Source organism: Cyphellophora europaea (genome assembly GCF_000365145.1).
Source record: "Cyphellophora europaea CBS 101466 unplaced genomic scaffold supercont1.6, whole genome shotgun sequence".
Lineage (NCBI taxonomy): Eukaryota > Fungi > Ascomycota > Eurotiomycetes > Chaetothyriales > Cyphellophoraceae > Cyphellophora > Cyphellophora europaea.
This window is the reverse complement of record NW_008481812.1, coordinates 1,159,274-1,186,410: the sequence shown is the minus strand read 5'-3', so window position 1 is coordinate 1,186,410 and position 27,137 is coordinate 1,159,274. Positions and strand designations below refer to the sequence as shown.

General features: G+C 54.6%; 7 protein-coding genes across 7 annotated transcripts; 6 read left to right on the top strand and 1 right to left on the bottom strand.

Moving 5' to 3' along the window:
* Window positions 1-862: 862 nt before the first annotated feature.
* HMPREF1541_06668 (uncharacterized protein) lies at window positions 863-2,434 on the top strand (the record flags this gene model as incomplete). The annotated part of the gene is made up of 2 exons (XM_008720998.1): window positions 863-1,322; window positions 1,371-2,434. The coding sequence occupies 2 exons, from the start codon at window positions 863-865 to the stop codon at window positions 2,432-2,434; spliced, it is 1,524 nt and encodes a 507-aa protein (XP_008719220.1).
* A 691-nt stretch (window positions 2,435-3,125) lies between these two features.
* HMPREF1541_06667 (uncharacterized protein) lies at window positions 3,126-5,123 on the top strand (the record flags this gene model as incomplete). The annotated part of the gene is made up of 1 exon (XM_008720997.1): window positions 3,126-5,123. The coding sequence occupies one exon, from the start codon at window positions 3,126-3,128 to the stop codon at window positions 5,121-5,123; it is 1,998 nt and encodes a 665-aa protein (XP_008719219.1).
* Window positions 5,124-5,975: 852 nt separating this feature from the next.
* On the top strand, window positions 5,976-7,192 carry HMPREF1541_06666 (uncharacterized protein; the record flags this gene model as incomplete). Its single annotated transcript, XM_008720996.1, has 2 exons — window positions 5,976-6,005; window positions 6,290-7,192. 2 exons carry the CDS (start codon window positions 5,976-5,978, stop codon window positions 7,190-7,192), a joined length of 933 nt encoding a protein of 310 aa, XP_008719218.1.
* Window positions 7,193-12,313: 5,121 nt separating this feature from the next.
* On the top strand, window positions 12,314-13,864 carry HMPREF1541_06665 (uncharacterized protein; the record flags this gene model as incomplete). The annotated part of the gene is made up of 1 exon (XM_008720995.1): window positions 12,314-13,864. One exon carries the CDS (start codon window positions 12,314-12,316, stop codon window positions 13,862-13,864), a length of 1,551 nt encoding a protein of 516 aa, XP_008719217.1.
* Window positions 13,865-20,122: 6,258 nt separating this feature from the next.
* HMPREF1541_06664 (uncharacterized protein) lies at window positions 20,123-21,683 on the top strand (the record flags this gene model as incomplete). The annotated part of the gene is made up of 3 exons (XM_008720994.1): window positions 20,123-20,909; window positions 20,960-21,496; window positions 21,577-21,683. 3 exons carry the CDS (start codon window positions 20,123-20,125, stop codon window positions 21,681-21,683), a joined length of 1,431 nt encoding a protein of 476 aa, XP_008719216.1.
* A 939-nt stretch (window positions 21,684-22,622) lies between these two features.
* On the bottom strand, window positions 22,623-23,510 carry HMPREF1541_06663 (uncharacterized protein; the record flags this gene model as incomplete). The annotated part of the gene is made up of 1 exon (XM_008720993.1): window positions 22,623-23,510. The coding sequence occupies one exon, from the start codon at window positions 23,508-23,510 to the stop codon at window positions 22,623-22,625; it is 888 nt and encodes a 295-aa protein (XP_008719215.1).
* A 1,732-nt stretch (window positions 23,511-25,242) lies between these two features.
* Window positions 25,243-26,796, top strand: HMPREF1541_06662 (uncharacterized protein; the record flags this gene model as incomplete). Its single annotated transcript, XM_008720992.1, has 2 exons — window positions 25,243-25,370; window positions 25,416-26,796. The coding sequence occupies 2 exons, from the start codon at window positions 25,243-25,245 to the stop codon at window positions 26,794-26,796; spliced, it is 1,509 nt and encodes a 502-aa protein (XP_008719214.1).
* Between the last annotated feature and the right edge of the window lie 341 nt (window positions 26,797-27,137).

Genomic DNA, 27,137 nt, shown 5'->3' with positions numbered 1-27,137 from the left:
ATGCAGTCGCGGCGGGAACGCGATGGACTGCCCACGACTATGCCCACTCTCGACTCCGGGCTGCCCACAAACGCAGTACGGCGGGCCATGAGAACCAAAACCCTCAGATTCAAATGACGGAAGTGCGCAATGTGGCCTCAGGATTCCGCCGTAGAACGTCCAATTAAGAGGCTGTCGAGGCTGGGTCTCTGAAGTCGCCGCCTCAATTTGTCCGAGGTAACTATCGCCATAGTGCGAGCACAATAGACGACGTAACCATGTATGTTACTTCCTACAGACAGCTTTCTGCAATGACTGCGTAGCCCTCAATGTTTGTAGGATACAGTTTTCACCCTTTTCAGGTTTTACTTCGTCGCTCACACAAGCGTTTTGAATTCAGCAGCCGAGCTGTCTCTGAGCGCATGTTGAATTCCAAAGGATGGTTGCAAGATGATTCAGCCGCAAGCTACTACGTATGACTTAAGAAGACGACCGAAGTGATTGCCGCCAACAGTCATTCAACCCAACTTGCAGCCTTACGGACCGGATGCATAAAGCGCTGCGGGCTTCCAGGTGGGTCTCCACCTTGCTATGACGAAGGCGAGGGCGGCCTACTGTAGAATCATTTGCTTGAGTATATGTTGCCTCCTCGAAACTTATTTATCGCCCACCCGCCTGACTCGCGTTTTGATCAAATATCAGTGACACTTTGGTGATGCCTGCCCGCTTGATTCTGGAACAATCGAAGCGCCCCCATTCGTGAGACAGATAGTCACTTAAGCCTGTCTCCATCTCCACTTACCCTTCCCATCTACAAAATCGATCGAGCGTTCTTCCTGCGTCTTGGGTTTTCCAATACATTCCTAAATATTTGTCTCTCACTATGGACGACGAAGCGATTTCTCAGATCGTTGCGGTGACCGGCTGCAACCCAGATATCGCTCGACAATATGCACAATTAGCGGACGGTGATCCAAACCAGGCGGTCCAGCTGTTTTTTGAGAATGGCGGAGCTGATCTCTCCACTGGTACCTCTGCGCCGCCGCCGCCACCACCACCATCCTTCAGACCTGCGGCCGCTGGCAACTCCTCAGATCCTATCAACGTGGATGACGATGATAGTGCTCCATCTCGGCCCCACCAGTCGTCCAATTTCGAAGACGATGAAGCGATGGCGAGACGATTGCAAGAGGAGGCATACGGAGATCAAGAGCAAGGCGTCCGCGCGCCGATTGCTCGGCACGCAGAAACGCTTGCTGGACCTGGAGCAGATATGATGGATGATTTCGAAGACGCCATGCAAGCCAGAATGCAGGCCTTCAGACAGCGGCATCAGCCACAGGGTACGTGTGGCGGCTCCATACTGTTTTAATAAAGCTGACCAGGTGCAGCTCAAAGAGGTATATTCAACCAGCGAGAAACCTCTGCCATCTGGACCGATGAGGGCGAACCGCAGCCAGATCTCGCAGAAGCCACGGGAGGAGCATCTGAACAATCAGCACGATCCAATATGCTTGCACGACTTTTCCAACCACCTTGGGACCTCATGTTCACAGGCAGCTGGGAAGAAGCAAGAGATGAAGGCAAGGAGGGCAAGAAGTGGCTCTTGATTAATATCCAGGACGGCTCCATCTTCGACTGTCAAGCACTGAATCGGGATTTGTGGAAAAACGACGGTGTTGTTGATACGATCAAGGAAAACTTCATCTTCCTGCAGTACAGCAAAGACGATCCGCGCGCTTCAGACTACAACTCCTTCTACTTCCAAAACCATGACAACCCGGACCAATATCCACATGTCGCCATTGTGGACCCACGGACTGGTGAACAGGTGAAGCTATGGTCCAGAAAGATCCCGACATCTTCAGACTTCTTGATGCAGCTCCACGAATTTCTCGATCGCTACAGCCTCGACAATAACGCCCGCAACCCGGTGGCTAAACGGAAATCTGAAGTTAAGAAGGAGAAGTCTGTACATGAGATGACCGAGGAGGAGATGCTGGAGCGGGCCCTACAAGCTAGTCTTGCCTCCGAAGCGGTTGAGAAGCCGTCGACAAAGGAAGATCCCGATGATCTCACCCGGAGCATTGGGGACATGAGAAATCAAGGCGAAGCTATGGACATTGACCAGAACGGCAATGTGGCGAAGGAGCCCACGCCTTTCTCTCTCATTTCATCAGACCAGCCACATGTCCAACCCGAGGCTGGCGAAGGCATTACTCGTGTGCAAATTAAACATGCAGGCGGGCGCATTATCCGACGCTTTGCGCAAAACGATCCTGTGCAACGCATCTATGAATTCCTGAAAGCGGAACCTATCGAGGGCAAGGATGGCGCCGAATTTGAGCTGATCTCGATGAATAAGAACCTCCTCGAATCGCGACACGAGACCATTGAGGCGGCAGGCCTGAAGAATGGCACAGTAATGGTGGAATTCGTTGACAGCGCGGAATAATGAGGATAGCGAGGGAGTGGAAGGAGCTGCATGAGACACGGGATATGATATCTACACAACGGACATGGCTGCATTGTACGGCGTTGCCCCAATTGCACAAACGATACCTAGCTGATGGGACCTATTAGGCGTATCGGGCATTGATAGTGCCCGTCGAGAGGAAGCGAAACGATAGAGATCATGCATCCAGCACGTGTGATGTTGGGAATGGATGTGAATCAGAGCTTCAAACGTCACGCATCGATGTCGAAATCCTGCCTCCGCATTGCTCGCTTATAGCCTTGTCTGGCCAGGGTCGCGACTGCCTGGGCCAATCACAGTGACAACGGCCGCAACCCCTTCTAAACTCGATCTAGCCCAAGTAAATAGACTGCGTTTCATCTCAACAACATCATCTCTTGCATGCCTCCCCAACCCAGACTATTCCTTCCGAGGCTGCGAGCCGTTCATTCTTGACGATTTACGATTTACGAGTTGACGAACAATCTGTACGACTCAATCTGCTGAACACCCTTTGCATCGAAACATCAACATTTCGTCTACCGCCCAGTGGCTCTCTCAGTCTGTGCTTACGCGATCGAGCAGACTTCGTGCAAGAGAGTGGCTGCGATCTCGTCCATATACGTCTTCGGACCGAAACTTGACTCGTGTCGCCCTCAGAAGTTTATCGAGATCGCATTGCCCCACCATCATGAGCGTCGATCCAGAAACGCTCTACACAAAGCAGAATTGCATAGGAGGAGGAAGTTTTGGCAAGGTCTACAAAGGTGTCGACAAGCGGACAGGCCAGTCGGTGGCCATCAAGATTATTGATGTTGAAAATGCCGAGGACGAAGTCGAGGATATCATCCAAGAGATCTCAATCCTCTCCGAGCTCCAGTCGCCCTACGTGACCAAGTACCACGGTTCTTTCCTCAAAGGCTCAGATCTATGGATCATCATGGAATTCTGCTCCGGCGGCAGCTGCTCAGATCTTATGCGGCCTGGAAACCTCTCTGAAGACTACATCTCCATCATCCTGCGCGAATTACTGATGGGCTTGGACTACCTGCACAGCGACAAGAAGCTGCACCGAGATATCAAGGCCGCGAACGTTTTACTTGGTGCCAATGGCCAGGTCAAGCTGGCCGATTTTGGCGTGTCAGGCCAGCTGTCCGCGACTATGACCAAGAAAAACACTTTTGTCGGCACTCCATTCTGGATGGCACCCGAAGTTATTAAGCAGTCGGGCTATGACCACAAGGCCGATATCTGGTCCCTCGGAATCACTGCAATCGAGCTGGCGCAGGGCGAGCCTCCTTACTCCGATATCCATCCCATGAAAGTGCTATTCCTAATCCCCAAGAATCCCCCACCTACACTGCAAGGCAACTTCTCGAAATCGTTCAAAGAGTTCATTGATCTGTGTCTACGACGAGATCCTCGAGAGCGACCATCAGCCAAAGAGCTGCTGAAGCATCCATTTGTCAAACGAGCCAAGAAGACTAGCTACCTGACAGAGCTCATAGAACGCAACGAGCGATGGCAAGCGACACATGGCAATAGGAACTCGGACGATGAAGACGATGAGAATGAAGCTCATTTGCAGCACCGAGAGCCAGTCAACGAGGATTTGTGGGATTTTGGTACAGTAAGACCTGTCGGTGGCGGACGAGGCGGTGGACTGCGGGCGATGAATGACTCTGCGGCCAATGTCAGAGCGTCTGCAGAGCCATCGCGCGGCTCTGTCGAGGTTGATGATACCGTAAAACTGTCATCGTCGCCGCAAAAATCTCCAATCAAAGCGGCCGCCTACAATGCTGCTCAAGGATCGCCCAGCAAGGTGGCTCTTCCGGCCTCTCCCGTGAAAGACTTGCCTCCTCAACCTGCAGCCAGGACTCCGGCTCCGAAGACACCCGCAGCTATGTCTTCGGCCGCATCTAAGCTTCCCAGTAAAGACAGCCCTGGCTCGAACGAGTACAACAAGGCTTTCCAAGCCCAATTAGCCAAGGACATGGGATATATGAAAATTAATGACAGTCAAGAAGGGTCGCCACAGACAAGCACACCGCCAGGTCAGAAGCCGAAAATGCTCATTCCCGAGATCCCACCCTTCAAAGGCAAGGCGGGCAAAGGCGAGCCCATTCAGCCGCATCATGCTCGAGAAGAAAATAAGCCGAAGCCAGCAGCCCCAGCCGGCCAACAACCGCTTCCACCACTGGTTACGGCCAAAGACCTCCCAGCTGCCCCTCTCCCCCAGAAGGGGACGAAGGAAGTGCAGCAGAAACTGCAGGATGAATCACGTTTGCTGCCCGAAATGTACCTTCAGCACCCAGACAAGGCGTCAAGCGCGGTTCCGGCGTCTAGCTCCGCAGCTATGCAGCGGCAAGAGCCCAGCGCGCTTGGTTCCGTCATTATCCCAGCCCTCGAGGCTGCTCTCAAGCGCAGAGCGCAGAACCTCGCTGAATTCTACCGTACCTCCAACCACTCGGGGTACCAATTGTACAATGAGCGGGCTCGAGCGCATGAACAAGTCCGCAAACTGGTGATTAAAGCCGCCGGTGTTTTTAACGAAATCCAACGCATCGACGAAGAGAATCCAGTTGGCATGGGCGGCGGCGTCACGGACATGTTGGAAGGGTGGCTGGAGGAAGTTCTGTTCCGCGTCGAGGCTGCCGATGATGACGAAATGAGCCCCAGGAAGAGCTGAACGACGGAGAGGTGGTCATATCGGAAACCAAAGGATCGCATGTGGTGTTACGAGGCAACGGTATCTCGCAGTCATATGGGAAGGGCACGTCTCACCATAGATGGTGGTGCTAACTGCGTTGGGAGGGCCGAGGACATCTAATTAGCAAGGCGTTCACATGTTAGGGACTATGTGTCCTCGGGTGGAATGGTGTGCAAGGAGCATTCGAATAAGAAACATGCTGCGGCGATTTTAGAGAGCGTCGCTACAGACGAAGAAGCATAACTCATTCTTTTCCCACTGTCTGCTTACCCACTATCAAAGTCGGAAGGAACTATTAATCCTGATCTCAAGCAATCCATGAAGCGCTGAGCGTTTATCGCCGAGCAAGAAAGGTAAAAGGACTTGCAGCTACCATCCATCACACGGCAGGAGAGTGGTGGCATCGTGGTATCGTGGCATCGTGGGTCTTCATCGGCACATCTTCGGCTCAATCGGCAGTCCCGCTACTGCTAGGACCCGACGGACGGGGCATTTAGCCGCAATTCATACCATCTACTTTCTCATGATGATGATGATACTACTTCTTCTACTACTACCACCAGAACTGATTCTCCGTTGAGCTTTTTTCCCATTCAATTTTCACGCAAGTCTTACTCTCAGCATCGTTTGGCGAAACAGGATCCTACATAGCGTGTGGAGGCTTCAAACGAGCAAGCCCAACGTGATTTTGTCGGCGGGCGGTTGTCTGACGTTCGTTCGGTGGACTTTGGTGATATCACAGGAAAGCAACTTGCTGACGGCGGCTCTCGCACTACCGATTTTGAGCGTCTGTGAGCCATCTCTTATCTCTCTTTACACACGGTTCCAAAGATGGGGGTCCAGGAGTGGAACGTTACTGAGGTGAGTCTACCCACGCACGCTTCTGCGCGCTTTGCCTTTTCATTAGGGGCAGTGGCCATGTCCAAAGCTACCTCGCCGCGCCGCGAATTGGAGTCAGCTACGCGTCGAGGTTTGCCGATCCTATGCCTGTTAGTTCGTGGCCCATGAGGCCAACCGTCTTCGAGCTTGTGAAGACATCGACGGAGAGTTGCTGGGTTCCCCCCCCCTCCCTCACTCCAGTCTCATCTCCCAGACGCTCCTTTGCGATCCCTCCACCACAGTTCTAATCCCACCCAAACCAACAGCCCTACCTCGAAATCCCCTGCTCCCTCGGCGAAGGCCCTCACTACCACGCCCCCTCACACACGCTCCGCTTCCTCGACATCAACAACCGCCAGCTCCACCTGCTGGACCTTCGCGCCGGCCCTTCCTCCCTCCGTACCATCTCCACCTCGATGCCCGTAGGCGTGACTGCCGACCTTGCCGGCGTCGACCCCACCCACGAAATTCTCTGCGGCGCCAAAGACGGCGTCACGCGCTTCGACCTGCGCACGGGACAGCACGCGTACGTGGCACGCTTCTGGCAAAATGTGACGGATGAGCAGGAGCAGCAGGACCGCACGCGCCGGTTCCGCGCGAATGACGGCGGCGTGGATTCGAGGGGCAGGTTCTGGGTCGAGGCGTTTGTGGATCCGACGGTTGGGGAGCCGGATCGGGATGGGTGTTTGATGCGGTTGGATGGGTTTGATGGACGGAAAGGAAAATTGACGACCGTGTTGGAGGGGGTGACGATTCCGAATGGGATTAGTTGGAGTGAGGATGATGGGACCATGTTCTTTACGGATAGCCCGAGGCAGGAGGTGGGGAGGTTTGAGTATGTGGCGGGGACCGGGGAGGTGGGGGAGAGGAAGGTGTTGTATCGGCATGAGGTGGAGGGCGAGTTTCCTGATGGGCATGTCATGGACGTGGAGGGGAATATTTGGCATGCGGTTTATGGGGGTGCGAAGGTCATCAGGATTAGTCCGCAGGGGGAGGTTACGGGCGTGGTGAGGTTGCCGGTCAAGAACGTTACGTGTCCGGTGTTTGTGGGCACCGAGTTGTATATCACGACGGCCAAGGATGAGGATGGGGGCAAGTGGGCGGGAAGTCTGTTCAGGTGCGAGGTTGGGGTGGAGGGGGTGAAGAAGAGGGAGGTTTGCTTCGAGTGAAAAGAAAGGGCGGGTCAGCAGATTGAGATCATGATGTGAATTGAGTCGAGAGAAGAGCAACCGACCGTACGTTGCCATTCTTGCACGGTCTTCTGTGCGGAGCTCCACGTTGAGGATGGCGGTGAAGCGTCTCGGATCTGGCAGTGAGGTATTTGTGTGAAGCATCGGAAATGGAGGGCGTCCGTGTTCACTTTGTGGACATGCTGCTCTGAACCGTCCTACGAGATTGACTCGAAATCTTGAGTGTTCGTAGAAGCCTGTATGAAGCCTTACCTGATGACGGAATCTTCGCCATATCTGGTCCGGGGTTGTTCTTGCGCTCCAACCGAGCGGCATCACGGATAACATCACGTCCACGTGCCTTGCTGATGCCTAGATGAGGCATTCGGGTCATGACAACCTGGTCGCAAGAGTTTTCGTAGCTTTCGCCTCGTAGAGAACGACGCAGAAGATAGGTCCGAGAATCTGAGACCGCGGAACCGCGGCTGGGGTGGTGCCGCTCGGAGGCTTCTCCGGAGCCCTTTTGCGTCCTGTTGGTAGACCGGGGTTGACTGCAGGGGACGAGCGCGGACCTCGAAACGAAGAAGCGATAGAAACTTGGACGAATGAAATGGCGGTCAAAGTCCAGACTTTTAGAGGTTCGAGAGGGAGGGAAAAGCGGTCAAGATTAGCGGGAGCGGTAAGCAGAAAGGATGAAGCAAGGTGTTTACGGAGTAGTGGCTTTGACTTCCTAGGGGCGGGCGGATGTTGGCGAGGCTGCGGCAGGCGCAACAGGCGGGTCCGGGGAAGAGGATCCCGGAGGTTGGCAGCCGTCAGTGACCCGGAGGCCACTTGCCGCAAACGTTCTATACTTTGTACAGTAGAACCGTACATGGTAGTAGGCAGGAATCAAGATCGGCTTAGCGTTTGAGTGACAGCGTTTCGGAAGTGAAGTTCCCGTTCCAGCTCGCTGCTTCAGGGTTGTCGATGCTGGGGTCTTGCAGGCCAAAGTCTCCTCCGGGAGGACTGAGAATGTGATATGTCTACAACGAGCATCCGAGACCGAAAAGGGCTTTGAAACATCTCGGATGGGGTTGACAGCTCCAAAGATGCGTGCAGTATTGCAAGGGTTAACAAGGGCAAGGGGTGGAATAGTCCAGTCACATGACTTAGTGATGCCGTCGCTGCTCTTCGGGCCAGGTCCAAGCTCCGGGCTTACTTTAGAGCTTGTGTCGAGCTAGGGTGCATGACAGGAAACGGTGCAGGCTAATGAGATCACCGACACCGACGAGAGGCTAGACAGAGACCAACCGTCGCAGATGTAACATGATGATGCATGTTGATGGGTTGGATACATACCAAAGGGGTGGCAGCAAGGGAGCCATCCGTGGGTGTGCCGATGCTGCATGAACGTGGCAGCAGCTATGTCCAGGCGTCCTTGCAAGTACCGCGAACTGCAAGCGAAGAATGAATCTTAGCTGGGCATTCCCCCCGGCACTTGAACAAGAGCGAAGACGGGACGATCGGTTGCGTAACGTAACACCACCAGGAGCCTCCGACGGGAAAATAATTCGCAGTTGCGAGCCGAGCAGCTGCAACGGGCCGCAACTGCCGCGATCTTGTGAGATTGAAGCCTAGACCTCGTGACGCGCTGTAGGCAATACTCGCTCAACAACACCAATAACCACAAACGGACGATTGCTGACGCCTCCTTCAGAGATTCTCCCACGTGGGCTCTGGTCGACCGTTTAGCAAGCAATCTACGGACTACGGCGCACCGATGAGACTGCCCCCAACCCGCAAAAGCAAACTGAGGCGGTGAACGAGTGCCTTGTTTTGGTGTATCAGAATGCCAGAGAGAACAGATGCCATTCCTTTTGGCGTCACGTCATGATTCTGATATCTGGTCAATGATAGCAGGTCGCATGCAGGCGTGCATCATCGGGAGCTCGTGACAGGCGTCATCTCTAACCAGCTACCTGGGATTGACAGGACTAGGGGTCTGCAGTTCAGCGTGGGAGCCTGGTCAAGTGACCCGTCAGTCTTTGATTCTGCTATCGGCGCGGGATGCAGCGTCTCAAGTATTCGGATATCATCTTGATCCTCAACAAGCCGTCAATATCCAGTTATCGCGGCCCGTGCTTTCTGTACGGAGTACGTGGGATACATCAAACAGAAGAAGCAATAACGCAATACCCATCCTGTCCCGCACGCGGTGTGACGGTGGTCTATTGCCTCGCCTAGCATGCGAGCCATTGGCGAATGCGGGTGATGCTAAAAGCAGGGCCTCTACTGCAGGACATGCGGCAGTGGGCTGACCTCGACATGCCGCCGAGCTGCGGCTCCCAGGCCTTGCTAGGCTTGCTAGGCCTGCTAGTTGCCCCAAGCCACTGCATGCCTGCATGCCATGCAGCACTCGAACATCCCCTCAGCTCCACGACCAGCACATATTTGCTTTACATGCCGAAGGAGGGCGACCACCCGGAGAATTTGCTGCCCAAATACATCGAATTTGGCTGTTTGACCCTCCCTGACTTGGGGGCTTGATGCCCAACACACTACGGGTCATCTACCACTCACTGGAGTCCACGCTTCCCGTCTTGAAAATTCCTTTGACTCTGGCGCAGACTCTGACCGTTTGGCCCGCCGCGGCTCGGACCTGCTACGAGCTACTCCGTACGAGCTACCGCACCGGACGTCTCGTTTTTTGATTTGCCCGTGATGGCGACAGAAGCCACGACTCGCAGATCCTCCTAAGCGAAGTTGCGTTCTTCAGAGGGGAAATTGAATCTCCTTGACATCCCCATCCGTTTCGTGACCAAACCGGATCACAATTGGAGCCAAGTCGGCGCCCACACTGCCATCGAACCAGTGCCGTCGACGAAAAGCATCATCTTCGCATAGCGGTCAATTCCCGAGCTTCGAAAACTGCTTGCTTGGCCTTGATCACCATAGCCGCGGGCTAGCAGCAGCTAAGCTATCGCGTCATACCGCTACCTCGGTCGCGACTAGCACTACTGCTACCAGCAATTCTTGGGAGAAAACCAAGACCCAGGTCCCCAATCCCGGATGGAACCAACAGAGTCTTCCTCCCAGCCCCACGAGTGCGCGATCTGAGTACTTTGGGACGCTTATGAGCACCGTACGGAGCCCCCCCCGTATCCTCTGTAGCTGAGGCAGGGGGCTGGATCGACCATGCGTGTAGTGCATGGTGGCTGCTTTTTTTCCCGCTTGCGGGTCACAGACAATGTGCACGGTTAACCAAGTACAATCTTCTTCTGTCGAACAATCCGTTTTCCACCCTGCAGCAGAGTTCGGAAGATTACTCGCACACCCTCGTGCTTGGGACAGGGGATCCAGTTTCTGCATCCCAAGCGCCAGCCCACCAGCCCGGATGGTGGGTGAACCGGCCGTATGGGTACCGTTCCCAAGCTTACCCCCCTGATCCTGGGCGAGCTCTGGCGCAGAGTTTTGGTTACGAGCCGCCCAAAAGATGTTTCGGGGCCCCCCGATCTCAAAGCAGGTAAAGTCGCGCATCAAAGCCCCATCGCCCCAAGTATCCCTGTCCGCTCAACCTTTGGGTTGGAAAGGCGCTAAATCTCAGCACCCCGGTTACGGGTCAGCTGGGCTGCAGATTGCATTAACATCCATCACTGACATGCACAGTGCATGCGGCCATGCAGCCCATGCACCCATCCGCATGGGCCACAAGCCATGAGCCACACATGGTCACTCAGGTACATGCGCCAGGCACCCCACACGTCGTCGCCTCGATCCTCACGGAACAACCACCCTCATATTGGCTGCCTTCGTTTGTGTCTGCCAGCTGAGGGGCCAACTCCCGGGGCTTGTTGCCCCATCCCGTCATCTTGATTTTGGCCCTCGCTTTGCCTTTGGTACGCAAAGTTTCATGACGCTGTCCCCTTACCACCCAGACCCTGGTCAGATTGAGAATCACTAGTGGCCACGACGCGATGCCCCGGCGACCCAAGCTTGCCAGGACCGGCCTGTCGCGCTATCACACTTGACGTGTGTCCTCCTCCACCTTCTACGGACCCATCCAGAATCCCGCGCGTGATGACCCACTCATCACAGCTTCCGTTTGCTCCAAGCTCCCATCATCATCTTCTCGAGCTTCGGCCACCATCCCCTTGGCCCTAGGCCATTTGCCTCCGACCGCCTAAGCAATCGCGACTCCATTAATCAGTGACTTGCCCACCGCTGTGTGGGTTGCCACTACCTCGACACTATCATGACTGCCCAGCTCCACTGGCCTTCATGTTCCCCTCCACGTACCGAGTACCATTGGTGTAACTCCGGGCCCTGCTACCAAGTCGAAGCTTTCCACATCGCTGGCGACGTAAGCCTGGCGCTAGAAAGCCGGGAAAGCGTCCATCTCATCATCTAAACCTTCCAAAGAGCTCTTCCGTCTTCCCCGTTTACCCAAAATCCATCGCTTCCGGTACTTGGGGATTCGCCTTTGTCTTCCCACCGACTGAATTACTACCAGCTGACTGCTGTGTTTCCGTCTTTCATCTGGGTCACAACACTTTCCAACTCCCGCTCTGCCTGGTCTCACCAAGAAATCTACCTTGTGGAGGAAGTCCTGGGCCTGTTAGATCCCGGAATACCAGCTCGAGCACTTCATTCGCTGCCTCCACTTAAACCACAACGAATAATCTCTGCACCTCAGCAAGCCGCCCTCGTACGCCTGACCGAGCCACTACTGCTAGAGTCTCTGCCTACAACGAATTGATGAGGTTGCATCATTCTCAGCGCCACCAGCCTTCCGATATCCTGCGCACAGTTATTCCCTGTCATCCCCAGCATTCCATCTTGTGACTTTATCTCCGTCAGCGCGTCCTTCATGCTCCACTGAATTGCCCTGGGAGCATTGCATCAACAGCAGCCAAGCTGGCTACCGTCGCGCTCAAACCACACTCTGTCCATTCTTTTCCTTCACCGGCCATCGCGCCTAGCTACTCTCATTCAGCGTGGAATACCGAGCATCAAACTCCGCACTCGGGGCCCGCTTCGGAACCGTCTTGGTGGGAGGGGGGACGCGGCGGAGAAGCGAACGGGCAGGGGAACGGTAGATGGTCACAACCAGGGCATCGCCCGCTAGACGAGGCTTACAATTTGATGTCCCGCCAGGCCGGCGAACGCGCTTTCAACACATCGCAACGACCAAATCCTGGGCAGGCTGGCCAGCCGTCTAATGCCCCCCTCCCTGCACCAGGCGCGACATCTACCAGCCAGCCTGGAACCTATGGTGCTTACCAGCCTGGCCTCGCTGGGCCGCCGGCCACCGTCGGGGAAAGGTCCTTCGACGTTCAGCAGAGATCGCCACAAACAGCACAAACGACCCCTGCGAGAGGTCTGGGTATGCACAGCATACTGAATCCGTCGTCCGAAAACACGCCCACAAGCGCTACAGATTCGATATCCCGGCTTCCTCCACCAATTCGTTCGCCCCGGAGTCGAAAAAGACAAGAGCCTTCCTCACCAACACGAGAACAAGTCCACCTAGCAACTCTTCCAGCTATTAGGCCAGTTCTAACGGCCAAATCGCCTGGATTACGCGCGGCCAGTCTCGGGACCCAGAGCTTACCATCGATCCAGACAACGAGCGGATATCCAGGCCCAGCCCACACCGCGCCCGATAGTCGAGTTTATACAGCGGAACCAGGAGTTGCCGACATCCCAGCTTTACCGTCTCTCGCGGTGACCCAGAGGTCGTACGCTCCGATTCAACCGCAAGATGTCTCACAGCAATCTAGTGTTGGACAGACTTCAATACCCACGCCTACTTCGCATGCAGTCCCACCAGTGATCCATCCGCCAAGTCAGGATCCTGCTTTCCCTCGTCCTTCTCCGAGCCTGTCGCACCAGACTTCACCTTTCCATCATTATAGCAGTGCACCCGTCAGTCAGAATGTGCCTGCCACGTACAGGTCACAAACAACTCCTGGGGGCTACGCACAAGACGTTGTAAGGAGGGGTCAGCCGGAAAACTACCACTCTGGTCAAGGAAACTACCAGATGACCTTGGAGACCGACGAAGGCCCGATGGTTGTACCCGTCGAGCTCGATTTGCTCCATGCATCAAAGGTTGCAGACGAGAAACGAAAGCGAAATGCTGGAGCCTCGGCAAGATTCCGAGCACGGCGAAAGGAGAAGGAGAAGGAAGCATCACACACCATCTCCTCTTTGCAGCAAGATCTGCGCGAGCTACGTGCAGAACGGGACTTCTATCGAGAGGAGAGGAATTTCATGCGAGACTTTGCTGCACGGCACGTGGGAATCGCACAGCTTCCCGTCAGGCCATCGTCTCCCATTAGTCGCGTGAACCCAATGTCAGCGATGAGTGGAACTGATACATCCCGACATAGCGATGACGGCGGTCGTCCACGTTCAGATTCTGCACCGGCAGCTCAGAGAAGGCGCACCGGAGATTTCCAGCCTACTTTTAGCCCACCGCAGTCGGAACAGCCCATGGTTTACGGCACTCTTTTTGCGCCACAGCAGGGTATGCCTCTACCACCGCCGCATCAACCTCCCCCACCACATGCATCGCCAAGATCCGTTCACCCTGGACCTCCACTGCCGCCACCGCTTGGTCCACGATCGCAATCGTCCTACGATCCTTTCCGTCGGGACCCATTCGATAGGGCATGGGAACCTAGCCGGTAAAGGACGGCGAGATAAGACTTCGAAGGGTGCTGTTAGCGCCTATCAGCATCAACGCTACCCACAATCTAGACTGGAACCAACAGAGGGCGACCTCGACTTCGATTTCAATGCTGCGCCATACGCTTTGTCATTCTCAGGTGTTTGTGGAGACTACCTTTACCACAAACTAAAGACACGACCTACACCTCTGCCCACGCAGTACCGGCTTTATCACCAATCATCTCTTTGTATCAACCAGAGAACTTCTCTAATTTTCTTTTCAACGGCCGGACGATACCCCCAGCGTAAATAAGCCACGTTTTACTGTATTCAACGCCAGGAGTTTTGACTATAAGAATGGAGTACTCGGGACAACAGATTGCTATCCCAGGGGTGGAGGGAAGGAACGACCACCAGAGTCATACATATGGTTCTTTGTCAACAGACCACCGAACAGGCTTTTCATATCAGGATTTGTGGTGTATAGGCACGGACGTAAGCAGCGAGATACCCGCGAAAGAATATTTTGGGCGAGAGCCATCTCATTTCACATAGATTGGTCACTACCAGGGCGGACTGCAAGCGTTACCCAGGTGTCAAGACTATCTTCTTCTTTCCTGGTTACATCAGTCATTCCTATTTCCTGTCGCAGCTCTTTTGTTTTCAGGTCTTGTCTCCTTCACAATTCCCAATCTTTGATGATGCAAATACGACGGTGAGAGACCAGAGCAGATAGCTAGCTCGAGTTCTGACTTAAAACGACTTGTCATCCCTGGCAGACAATGACTACTGGAACACACAATGGCGACTGGCAGACCAAGAGTCCGAGCAAAGATCGAGGATACTACCGCCCCGTGGATACGGACCGAGAGCTCGTTCTTCGACAATCTACAGGAGCTGGCCCAGACACGATTGGTCTATTCCCATTCACCGCCTTTCTCCACTTCGATGCGAGATCGGAATGTCATACAGATCACACGAGCTTGCGAGTTGTGTTGGTCACGTACGGGATGCTTGTCTTAACTTGAGAGAGAGATGAAGTTTGGCTGCGGCACTAAACGTGTTGTCGTGACCGGCGATCACTTGGAAGTCAACCAGGGCTGGACAAGGCGGACAGAATCTTGATCCTTTCGATCGCGGAACTTCGATACCCCCTTACGAAACTTCTCGGCCTTGGTTTGCGCTGGAAGTGTCTTTCGATCTGCGCCCCGGGGGATGTGAAGCCGTGTTATATTTGACCGAAGAAGGTCCTAGGGGCGCCAGGTTCCTCTTGCACAGAAGTCTGCTAAGGGCTTATGGTCAAAGCTAGAGCTCCAACTTATGGTGGGCTGGCCTTCTATTTCTTCCCAGGCTTTTGGGTCAACCCCACTAGGAAGCAGCGTCCCGTTGAAAGTCAAACCCTCTTTCGGAGGTCCAGGATCACGAATGAGTTCGTCCCGCGCCGTATCTGAAACCACTCCATCAACAAGCTTCTTCGACAGTGTTGTCGGCCGACCGTTCCGCAGAGTCTACGGTCCTACTCGCAAGGACTGGCCTGGACAAGTTTCCCGCCATCTGGCTCGGGGCGAAAACTCTCGAAAGAGATTGCAGTTGGCTACAGAGAAGATGCAACCTGACTCGAGCACTGGAGCTTACAGCATGGGGAGGATAAGCCTCATTTGCGGACGTCTCCCTGGTCAGAGGCTGATCTGACCTTCGAAGACCATGTCTCATGGCCAGGAGCCTCGAGACATCTTCTGAACCCTGCTGAGATGAACCTCGGTCGCCGCTTCCTCACAACGTCTGGCGCCCAATCTTCAGTCGCAGTGCATATCGTTGCCAGCATTTTCAGTCTGGGCAGCAATCCACAGGACAGCAACTTGTAGCATCTACCTAGTGACGACAGTCGCAAAAGGCGCTGCTTAATCCTACTACCTTTCGGACTAGGTCGGCTCAATACCATTGGTTGTACTGGGGATGCTTTTGTGCCTGTGGTTCTGGAAACGCTGCTGATGCGAGACTTTGCGCCAACAAAACAAAGTAGTAGGTGGGGTGCACGAGCGTGTGTGCAATCATACCTACAGTACTCCGTACGGTACATGCCATCCAGGTTCTGGGGGTGTTGGAGGCTGTATCAGCAACGTGGGGTTCAGAAGCTTTACCAGCAAAGTCGCAGCCAGTCGCTTGCATCGCTAAATTATGCAAGCTGTGCATAACAATGTTCGTGTCGACAGTCCACAAGTCAAGGCTCCCCGCGAAAGTTAGGTCTAACGCTAGCTTAGGCGCGATGCTCGCCTCGAGATCGCCTCAGGCGCCACACCGTGGCCGCTGGCGCCCCTTGTCAAGTGACGCAAAGTTTACGATGTCGCTCACTGCTTGCGCCACCGCCCGGCAATCGAACCGGTGAGGGGCATGAGGCCCAGGGGACGATATGTCGGACCAAATGGTACCACCCACCATCTCATCGCTGCTACGGTCCGTCCCTCACCGGAACAGTTGCATGTAGTCACAAGTCATTGTGATAGTCATCACACACAGACGGCTGGACGTTAAAACTTGCCGTAAAGGAGTACTCCTTGATCGGTTCTGCTCTTGTAAATGCTGCCTGGTCCATATCGTAAGAGACACTGCAGCCGGGACTTTTCCTGACAGTGGCTGCCTTACTTTGACACAACAATTTTCGATTGAAGCCACAAGTACAGAAAACAACTCAAATCGACTATTGACAGCGCAACCAATGACGTCGTAGACCACAAAGTCATTGTTGTTGTTGAATGAGAAGCTAGATGCGCCTGTGCACGTGGGAGGTAGCATGACAGGCATCGCGGCCACACCATCCTGCAGCTGACCGCTTGCATGCCTGCACAGATGCCCAAAGTAGGGCGAAGCTCTATTGCTCATTTCACCTTAATGCAAAGTAACGAACGATCTGGGACTCCCGCAAGCGGCGCTTTCTCTCTAGTAAAGAACGAGTCAGTCACGAAGTACTCGATTCGGGCCTGCCTCTGAGTTTGAGCCGGACGATCTTACCTAGCTAGTGCCTGCTGGTGGTGGTCGAAACTCTGTCATGTTATCTGATGCTACAGGGGGCTGCCCGACCGCCCTTAGCATTGTACAGTAGGTGCGAGCGACAGCATTGCTTCCCTCATTTGGATATCCGTCTGCCTCCCCCCTCTTATGGCCAAAACAGCTCCTTTCTGGAATTTTGCAAACACTATCGAGTGACAAGTCACTCTACTAGGTTCGGAGAAGATTCAGCCCCGGGAGTGTTTTTCATCCGCCACGACTATACTGTCGGCAGTGCCATCTCACCAATGACTCGGGTTACAGACTACGAAGGGGGCTGCTCGCTATTACTCCGCGGAACGAGTCTCTGCGATGCAGGCACGTCATCCTCCGGACACCTACGTACAATACGTGAGCTAGTTGCGAGCCCTGTGCAGTGCAAGCAGTTTTGCACAAGTTTGACAAGCGCACTTCTCGCAGATCGGCTCCACTCGCCCAGGTGGTGGTCCATACGAGGCCCGATTCAGACCCAGCAGGATGGTCGGACAGACGCAGGAACGAAAAGTCAGATAGATGGCCCCCGTCAGGGGTAGCCGTGCGTTCTACCTTGGACTACATCAACCCGACGTCAGATGGCTTGGGGAGGTAGTGCTAACTCCTGTTTTGGCACTTTTCATTATCGTTTCACGAACAGCTGCAACTGCCCTTTCCGCATACTCGGAATAAACAGATCCACACCCCGAGGCCGTCAAATAGTCAGAGGATGTATGCTGGGTGGGTGCTGCGGGGAACAGCTGCATTCGAAACCCGGATCCCCGACAAGGATGAGGCCTTCGTCAGCGATTCTGACAGTTGACCAGCGTCTCGGCTTCAACAGCTGAGCTTCCTGTCGTCTTCCTTGAGTCCGACACGAGGAAGGAAATGATCTTGACAACGGCGTCCAGTGGGACGGTCCGTACTTTCCGTGTCCAATTGCTGAGATGTGATCACACAGGCTGTTCAGGGATGATTTGGATCCTCACACCTGTCTCGGTATAACAGCCGCCAGCCAAGGCTTGTAGGCACGGTCACTCTTGAGCTCGCTAGGTCCACCGCAATGAGTCTTTGTTGAACGATCTGCGTGGGGCTAGCGCTGAAAGACCCGGACCGCGCTCTCGCCATGGGCAAACGAGGCCGCTGGTTCAAGCGACCGCCTGCAGGCGACTTCTCAGAGCTCATGGCTTTTGGCTCCTTGCACGCAAGATTGGCGGAGGATTGGCGAAGTTAGTGCTGACATTTGTCTGCGTAGTAGATGGTGATGTCTGGGCGGTGACCGATTGTAGCAGTCGGCCCTGATCACCATGCACAGTCTTTCGGGTGAACTCAACCACGACGGAAATGCAAGATCAGCCGCAGCTCTGGCTAGAGTCAAACTATACGACGACCATGCACGTGTGGGAAGTACCATGCGGTCAGTCTTGCCCTTCTCCAGATCTGTCCCGGTGCATCAGCGGCCAAAAAACGCATGGCGGTGACCAACTCTTGCTTGTGGCAGACGTTGGACTCCTCGATAGCTTCGAGTGGGCCATGTTCTAGTCCGGTATGGTCGATTGCGAGATTATTGATCAGCGCTCGAGATGCAGCCGCAATCTGGGATCACAGCTTCAGCGCGTGGATTGCTCCACAGCATCGACCCACGATGGAACCCTTGCTAGGGAGCTCGTGCTCAGGGGCCCACTGCCCACGCACAGGGGAGTCACGGTGTTCTCACCTGCCGCTTTCGTTAATATCGCCAAGTACTTCGTTACAAGAGGTCGACACCAAGACCGAAAATGCAAATATGATTGCTGAGACCGGTGGGTCCTGGAGAGCTCTGCGCCCGCCGCCAGGTTTCTAGTGTGAAGGCAAAACTCCGGATTGCTCCTTCAAGAAAAGAGATGCCACTTGCTCCATGTTAACTGCAGGGTCATGGATCATGGTGCTACGGTCTCGGCGCCCACACTGGAAGTCCAGGTCGACATCAAAATGCCGGCCTCAGATCACGTATCCGTACTGTGAAGACGATGAGAGCACCAGCTTGTGTGAATACAGCTAGCTAGGCTAGCTGGTGCGTTCCACGCGAGGATTACTACGACTCATGCCGAGAAACCGGACGCTGACAAACCACGCGAGCCAATTTCAAGATCAAGATCGCCTGCTAGGCTGCGGCCGAAGAGAATCGGCTTTGCACCGAATTTCGGAGCGGGGTGCGGCATTTGGTGTTGTTCCAAGTACCCGAGCCTTGGTACTGCGGCGTCCTTTCTTCACTGTGCTACGAGTCAGCGCAGCGCTAGAGACACAGAATCGTGAGTTGTGCCAACTCGCCGAGACCAGACGGGGCAAAATTTGACTGCACGTTGTAGCTCGAGCGAGAGGTGCTGATGCAGATCACCTGGACCGATGGTACTCCTGATTTTGACGACGCGCTGCTGGTATACATCAGAGATGGTGGCGAGTTCGGTGCTATTGTGGTGAACTCGAGACTCGGCTATCATCTCAATCTTAAAGATTCATCTGACGGTCTGAGATCTGTTTGAACAGTAACGTTGATGCTTACCGCGAGTTGCTTTGCAAAAGCAAACAGGTAGGTATGTAGTCCTCTTCTAGTTGTAGTTTTAGTATACGAACCATGCTCCTCTGTCACCATGCAGTCCAGAGAGGAAGCAAATGTAGTCTCCCTTGGGGACGCCGTGAATGTATGTATGTTGTGCTCTCAATAGCCACGTCTTCTACAAACATCTTCCCAAAGATGTCCATGTGTTTCTTCAGAACATTGTAGAAGCAAGTTGATGTCGGAGTGAGAAGCTGCTACGAATACCCGACGCCTCCAGCTGACTGCAGCTTCGCCTAAACGGTGCGTTGCATTAGGCTAGGCAACAGCCGAGAGCTTAATTAAAGCTTTACCCCGCGTGTCGACAAGCGCGCCTTCCAGAAATCGCGTTTCAGTTGCTTTGAACCCCCAAGAAAAAAGTCCTAGCATCCAAATCTGATCTGAACTTCAGACATCATACCTGGTTCTGTTTCATCTGTCGACACACTATTGACGACTCTTTCAACGTCCTACTCCTTATCACCAACCACTCCCCTTCCGCGCTTCTTCCACTCGAACCCAACCCGCCCAACCCTCCTACTCTCCTCCTTTTCACACATCGCTCCCGAAACCCCTCCCCCCGTCACACCGCGCATCCCACAGAGATGCCGCCCAAAAAGCGCAAAGCGGCTACTACTGCTCCCGCAGCTTCTTCCATACTAGCATCATCTTCTACCACCACCACCATGCGTGGCGGCCCAGCGCGCAAGAAAGTCAGAATTGGCGATAATGCTACCGTCATCGGTGATGATGACAACAATAATTACAGCAATCATGAGGCGTCACGCGCAAGCACGCCCGCGAGTACGGGAAGACAGAGACGCTCGACGAGCAATGAGAATCCGCAGTATAACTTCACGAGGCAGAAGGCTGTGGCGAATCTTGGTGGCGATGCACCTGCTGCGCTGAGGCCCCAGGCCAGCAGGGCTAAGACGGCGGCGGCGGCTGCTGCTGCTGGCAAGACGGATGGTGTGAAGAGACGGGGAAGATCGCCAAAGAAGACTGGGGCGGATGAGGGAGGGGAGGTGGAGCTTGATGGTGATGAGGAGACGCCTGTGAAGAAGGGTGCTGAGGGTGGTAGGAAGGGGATTCTGAAGAACAAGAATCCGAACAGTGCTGTGGTGGCTGAGCCTGCTGCTGAGGCTGAGGCTGAAGTCAAGGCTGCGGCTCCGGCGAAGAAAGGGCGTGGTCGACCTAAGCAAGTCGGAAATGCCACTGTCGATGACCGAGAGCCGCTTAAGAAGGTTCAGAAGGGTCGTGGTCGGCAGCCGAAGACGAAGAAGGCGGACGAGGTTGATGGGCTTACCGATGAGGAGGCTCTGCATAAGAGTTCTCTGCTTCACGAGTCTGTCGATCCTGAGATTCAGTATTGGCTTATGAAAGCTGAGCCTGACTCACGCATGGAAAAGGGGGTCGATGTCAAGTTTAGCATCGATGACCTGGCCGCGAAGACTGAGCCTGAAGGCTGGGACGGTGAGTCTAGTCTTTCATCACGTTGGCACACCCGTTAATCATTGTTCTAGGTGTCCGCAACCCCGTCGCCCGCAACAACATGCGTGCTATGCGGGTCAATGACCTTGCATTCTTCTATCACTCCAACTGCAAGAAACCCGCCATTGTTGGTGTTATGCGTATCGTTGAAGAGCACTCGATCGACGAGTCCGCCTTCGATCCTGACCATCCATACTACGACCCCAAATCCGACCGTGCGAAGCCCAAGTGGGAGCTCGTCAAAGTCGACTTCGTCAAGAAGTTCGAGAACGAAATCGGCCTGAAGGAGCTACGCACCTTCGCCAGTCCAGGTGGTGCGTTGGAGAACATGCAGATGCTCAAGCAAAGCCGTCTCAGCGTCAGCAGCGTGAGCCCGGCCGAGTGGCGCTTCATTCTCGAGCAGTTGGGTGAACCCATCGGCCTGGGTCAGCCGTCCAAGAGCGGTGGCTATGAGGGCGATACTGACGGAGAAGTCGAGGCGCAGGAGCTGGAGGATGGTAAGGCGCCAGCTAGTAGCTTTGAGACGCCGGTCAATCGTGTCAATGGTGTGGAGGATGAGAGCAGTGATGGTGAGTTTTCGCTGACTTTGGCCCCCCCCCCCAACACTGGTTGCTGGTACTGATTGGAGCTGACAGGCTCGGCTGCGTAGGCGACCTGAACGCGGACGCGGACGGCCATCTCGAGATGGCGAGAAAGCAGCTGCAGTACACCACTGTGTCGCTTGGTGAGAGTGTCGAGGCAGGGGATCTGAGCTGACGGTTGGGTCCAACATCATGACCCTTGCTGCGGTCGCCTTATATGGCAAGTTGCAAAGTCCGACACGTGCAACGAGTGTCGTACTATTGCCCCTCCAACACCCAACTTTTGCTCCCGCTACACAGGCTAGACAAACAGAGCATACGGGACGGATGCATACACGCGAAATTCGAGATATTCTGGCCCTGCGTGGCGTGTGGCCAGGGAGTGACGAGGGCGATGCAACCAAGAATCAGCCCACGGAATTCGCCATGCACGCACGCGAGAGACGGGGGATTTCTAGAAGGCGACCCTGGCTATTTGAGTCAGAAACTCAAGTACGGTCGGTACAAAGTGCAGTGCAACAAGCACGAGGCAATGACATGAAATGAAAAGCAATGCAAAGCAAAGCAAAGTAAATCACTGCCATAAGCTTAACGTCCACACGCTCTTCGGTACTCCCAATCTGTTGTCTGAGCCTGACAGTGGCATCTAGATAATCTATTTGCGCAGGAGCCGATGCGTTCTCAAGCTTGCTGCTGCAGTGAAGCGTCACACACACACTGTCAGTCGAAAGGCTTTTTCTCTTGCAAATTTTTTCACTCGCGCCAACGAAAAGAATCTTGCTGGTTAGGTAGGGTTGGCGTCTTAATGGTTGGGGCTGGGGTTCGTGTGTGGACTGCGGTGAGTTGCGCGAGGGCTCCAGTTGTGGAAGAGCGATCAATATACTTGTTTCTGTATGTGCTTAGACAAAGACTCGTAGCCGTTAAACACCGGCGGTAGGCTTGCCCACCTGCACTTACTTCCACAGTAGGAGAGGCGCCCCATCTCGTGTACCGGTGCACCCTACGGAAAGCAGTGGTCTAGCAGAAAAGCGCCGTTGCAGAAACCTGGGGACCCCGCTGAATGAATCGCCATGATCCTCTGCAACCACAGCCACTACCACTACTGCCCCTTCTGCTAAACATCACCATCATCACCGCCCTCCTCCAGCGGCTGCAACCCCCACATCCGCACGGGAAACAAGCCCAGCTCCTTCCCGAACCCGCGCTGGACCTCGGTGCGCACGACCCGCCAGCCCGCCTGCGCGAAGCAGTACTCGAATTTTCCGGCGCTGCGCGTCACGCTGCTGTCCTCGTCGTCGTACTGGTCTTCATCGCCGAGCTGCAGGGGGATTTCGTGCGCGATGTCATCGTCGTGGCCGCCCAGTTCTGAGGTGGTGGTGTCCTCACTTGCGTTTGAGATCGGAGCAACAAACCGTCGCCGTTTGCCGTCGCCCGTGACGTTTTCTTTGACGACGACCCAGCCGCGCGGGGAGAGGGCGGGGCGGAGGCGGCGCAGGTACGCGATCAGGGCGGCGTCGGTGAGGTGGCCTAGGCACCACTGGTTCCAGACGAGGTCGTAGTGGCGGTTGGGCTCTGGGTGCCAGGATTCGAGGCCGGTGTTGATGATGCGGGAGATGGTTGGTGGGGAGGAGGTGAAGAGGGCTGGGTGCTCCGCGCGGAGTTGGTCGGTGAATTTGGTGATGGGCTCGATTACGTCGACGGAGGTGCTTAGGGGCGCGAGGAGGGAGGTGGTGATGCGCCCTATGCCGGCGCCGGTGTCGGCACTGAGGTTTCTGGAAGGGAAGATTAGTCTGGTTTGGCGGTGCGGATTGGGTTGAGATGGAAATGGGAAGGTTGGACGGGCATGTATGCATTGATGAGATCGAAATGTGTTGATTTGGGGTGTTGTGGGAGACGGCCAGACAGGTATCAATGCAATTACGCCAGTGTACAAGATGTAGCCAGGAGGGCAATGCAAGAACACGGCTGCCATGCCGGCATGTTCCGCAACTGGTGCAAACATTATGGCTTGATCAGATTTGACATGTGTGGTGGACGTTACCGGGCAAGGGCGGTGTCTTGTGGGCGCTCATGCTGTCCTTGGTTTGCCATGACCCGATAGTATCACCATCCGAGCGCTCATCGCCTTGGCTGGCACTTATGTACACCGGGAAAAAGGTCCCACTTACAGTTTCTTGCCCGGAGCTGGAGAGGGGCATGGATTTGATATTCGCAGTAGTTTCACAAGGAAAGTGCGCGAGCCAGTGATATCGATTCGAGACACTTGTGGAAAGCCACCGAGCATGCCGCTCACCGTAGAGGGCGTTTTGTTCCAGTAGGCTATTGAATTATGTGGCTTGATGAGTGAGTCGGGTGTTAAAGGGTGGGACGTTCCGGACACGGGGGGTCCCGATTCGTCCGACATTGAGCTGGCCGTCGATTTTTTGGAGATTCTGTAGCGTGATCTGGTCGTTAACGGCAACCAGGTGTCTATATGGCAGTTCGGGGCATGTGAGAGGTGTTGTGTGCGTAAACACGTCAAAACGCCCCATGGGAACAGCAGCCTCGTTACTCGACGCTTGGAAAGCTTGGCATGAGAATGGCTTGGCATTCAGGCAAACACGCCGAGATGATGACTTGCTCTCACTCCAATGACAGCAAGCTGTAGGCACGCCCGTTTGCCTGATACAGTTCCAGAACAGCGTGTCATATTACCGATACCGTAAGAGATGGTAAATCTGTCTGTTCCATCGGTCAGATATCGGGGATTAAGACTTCAAAGTGACAGGTAGGTGTGACAACCACGCGGCGGATCGAACAACGACAAAATGGCGTGCATGAAGCAAACAAGAGTTAAAGTGGCACCTAAGGGCTGCGCTGGGAACGTAGTGTGGCACACTGGGTGCAGAGTGTGGGTGTACTACGCAAGCTAGATCCCTGGAATGTGGCTGCAGCTGCGGCTGCAGATCGAGGGCGCTCAAAAGGGAAGGTACTGCCCCGCTTACGCCCAACGCGCTGCTTGAACGTCATTGTGAGCGTTTACCACGATCTTGGTGCGATGCAGTAGTGTCCACAGCTTTCGGAGTGAATGTTGTCCAAGGCCGACGGCTGATAAGCGTAGCGCGCCACGATGCCACAGCTGTTGCCACTGGCACGTGGCTTAACCAGAGCATGGGGCTGCCAAGGGCCGCTGGCAGAGCTGGCTGTCAAGGAGCCTTCCACTTGCAAGATCTTGCGCCTCCGCTGGCGATAATGGCCAACAGCGATGGTACCCGTCTGTCTGCATAGATTCGATCCTTTGATCGTCCACACGGATCAGTCTACAGACTGCAGTGCTACAAAGGCGTACGGTATCCCAAACCCTGCAGCGCACAGCGGCCTATCGATAAGGCGTTTTGCCCCGCCGCCGGAACATTTGCGGAGGAACGCGCCAGCGAAGCGAGCTCCCCTAAGCTCCCAGCTTCAAGCACCGAGCAACACCGGCCCGTGCAGCAAAGGCACCAGTAACCATATTCTACTGGGCAGCGTTCGTTTACTACATCTATTGACAGTCTAGCCGGATCCGAAGACCTGTTCCCTTTATCTATCGGCGTGGCTTACGAAACGAGACATTGATGAAGTCGTCCTTCTTGCGGTCCACTACCCCTCTCTTCAATTTTTCTTTTTGCGCCCGGGTCTCAGTCCGTTATACGCAACCTTTTTACTTGATCTCGCAAGCCTATTCAAGACCCTTTTCATCTTCCAAATCATCCAGTATGGCAGATCTCAAGGTTGATCTGACTGCCCCCAACGGCAAGAAGATCACGCTTCCCACTGGCCTTTTCATCAACAACGAGTTTGTCAAAGCTACAGGTGGACAAACCATTACGAGTATCAGTCCAACGTGAGTTGGGCCTTCCGGATGGATGCTGACGGCTGACATGGATAGCGATGAGTCGGAGATAGCCACTGTTGAGGCTGCCTCTGCTGATGACATTGATAAGGCAGTTGCGGCAGCACGGGCTGCCTTTGGCGATCCAGCATGGCGAGAGCTGCCCAACACCGACCGTGGTGCTCTGATGTACAAACTCGCTGACCTGATTGAGGAGAATAAGGAGATCCTGGCAACCCTGGATACTTGGGACAATGGCAAACCATACCAGGTAGCTCTCAACGAGGATCTAGCAGAGGTCACCGGTACTATTCGTTACTACGCAGGCTGGGCAGACAAGATTCACGGATCAACCATCCCAACTACTGGAGCCAAATTTGCCTATACACTGAAGCAGCCCATCGGCGTCTGCGCCCAGATCATTCCTTGGAACTACCCCTTGGCCATGGCGGCGTGGAAGTTGGGTCCTGCCCTCGCTGCTGGCAACTGTATAGTTCTCAAGCCTGCCGAGCAGACGCCCCTCTCGATTCTATACTTTGCCCAGCTCATTCCAAAAGCGGGCTTCCCTCCTGGTGTCATCAATATCGTCAACGGTTACGGTCGTGAAGCCGGACAAGCCCTCGCCTCTCATCTCGACATTGATAAGATCGCCTTTACCGGGTCCACCGCCACCGGCAAACAGATCATGAAGACTGCCAGTGTCAACATGAAGAATATTACCCTCGAGACCGGCGGCAAGTCACCATTGATCGTGTTTGACGATGCCGACTTCGAGCAGGCCGCCAAATGGGCGCATGCGGGTATCATGAGCAACCAGGGCCAGATCTGCACTGCTACCTCACGAGTTCTTGTCCAGGAGAGCATCTACGACAAATTCGTTGAGAAGTTCACCGAGACAGTCAAGTCGACATCAGTAGTTGGCGACCCCTTCAAGGATGACACCTTCCAAGGTCCTCAGGTGACCAAGGTGCAGTACGAGAGAGTGCTCGGCTATGTCGAGACGGGAAAAAGCGAGGGTGCCAAATTGTCTCATGGTGGTGTTCCTTACAAGAACGTGGGAGAGGGCAAAGGATATTTCATCGAGCCCACCGTGTTTACGGATGTGCAGCCGAGCATGAAGATCTATCAGGAGGAGGTATTCGGCCCGTTCGTCGTGCTTGTCTCCTTCAAGGATGAAGCAGAGGCCATCAAGCTGGCAAACGGCACAACGTACGGGCTTGGAAGCGCAGTATTCACGCAGAATATTGAAAAGGCACACCGTGTGGCGCAGAAGATTGAGGCTGGTATGGTTTGGATCAACAGCTCGCAAGATAGCGATTTCCGGGTGCCTTTTGGTGGTGTTAAGCAGAGTGGTATTGGGCGGGAGCTTGGTGAAGCCGGCCTGCATTCGTATTTGCAGGAGAAGGCTGTCCATGTCAACATGGGCACCAAGCTCTAGGGACTTGGGACATCACTCCAATTCATACAACAGTCCAACAACCCAACAGAAACAATGCCAACCATCAGCAGTAGATGCATACATGTATTCATTTTACTGCCTCGCGCTAACCCATATCCGGACGCACCGGAAGGCGAGTGCCAAGACGCTCCAAATTACCTGATGGAAATGTCCTGCTTCCCGGCGCTTTCCACCTGCTACCCTTCCCCAGCTTACCCCGTAACACAATACCCCGGGTCTTTGTATTTGCGGCTATCTCCTGTTGGCGTGTCCAATATGCTGAAGCCCGTCCACTGCAGCCGGCAGTTGTTATTCTGATGATTGCAGCTCTATCATCCAAC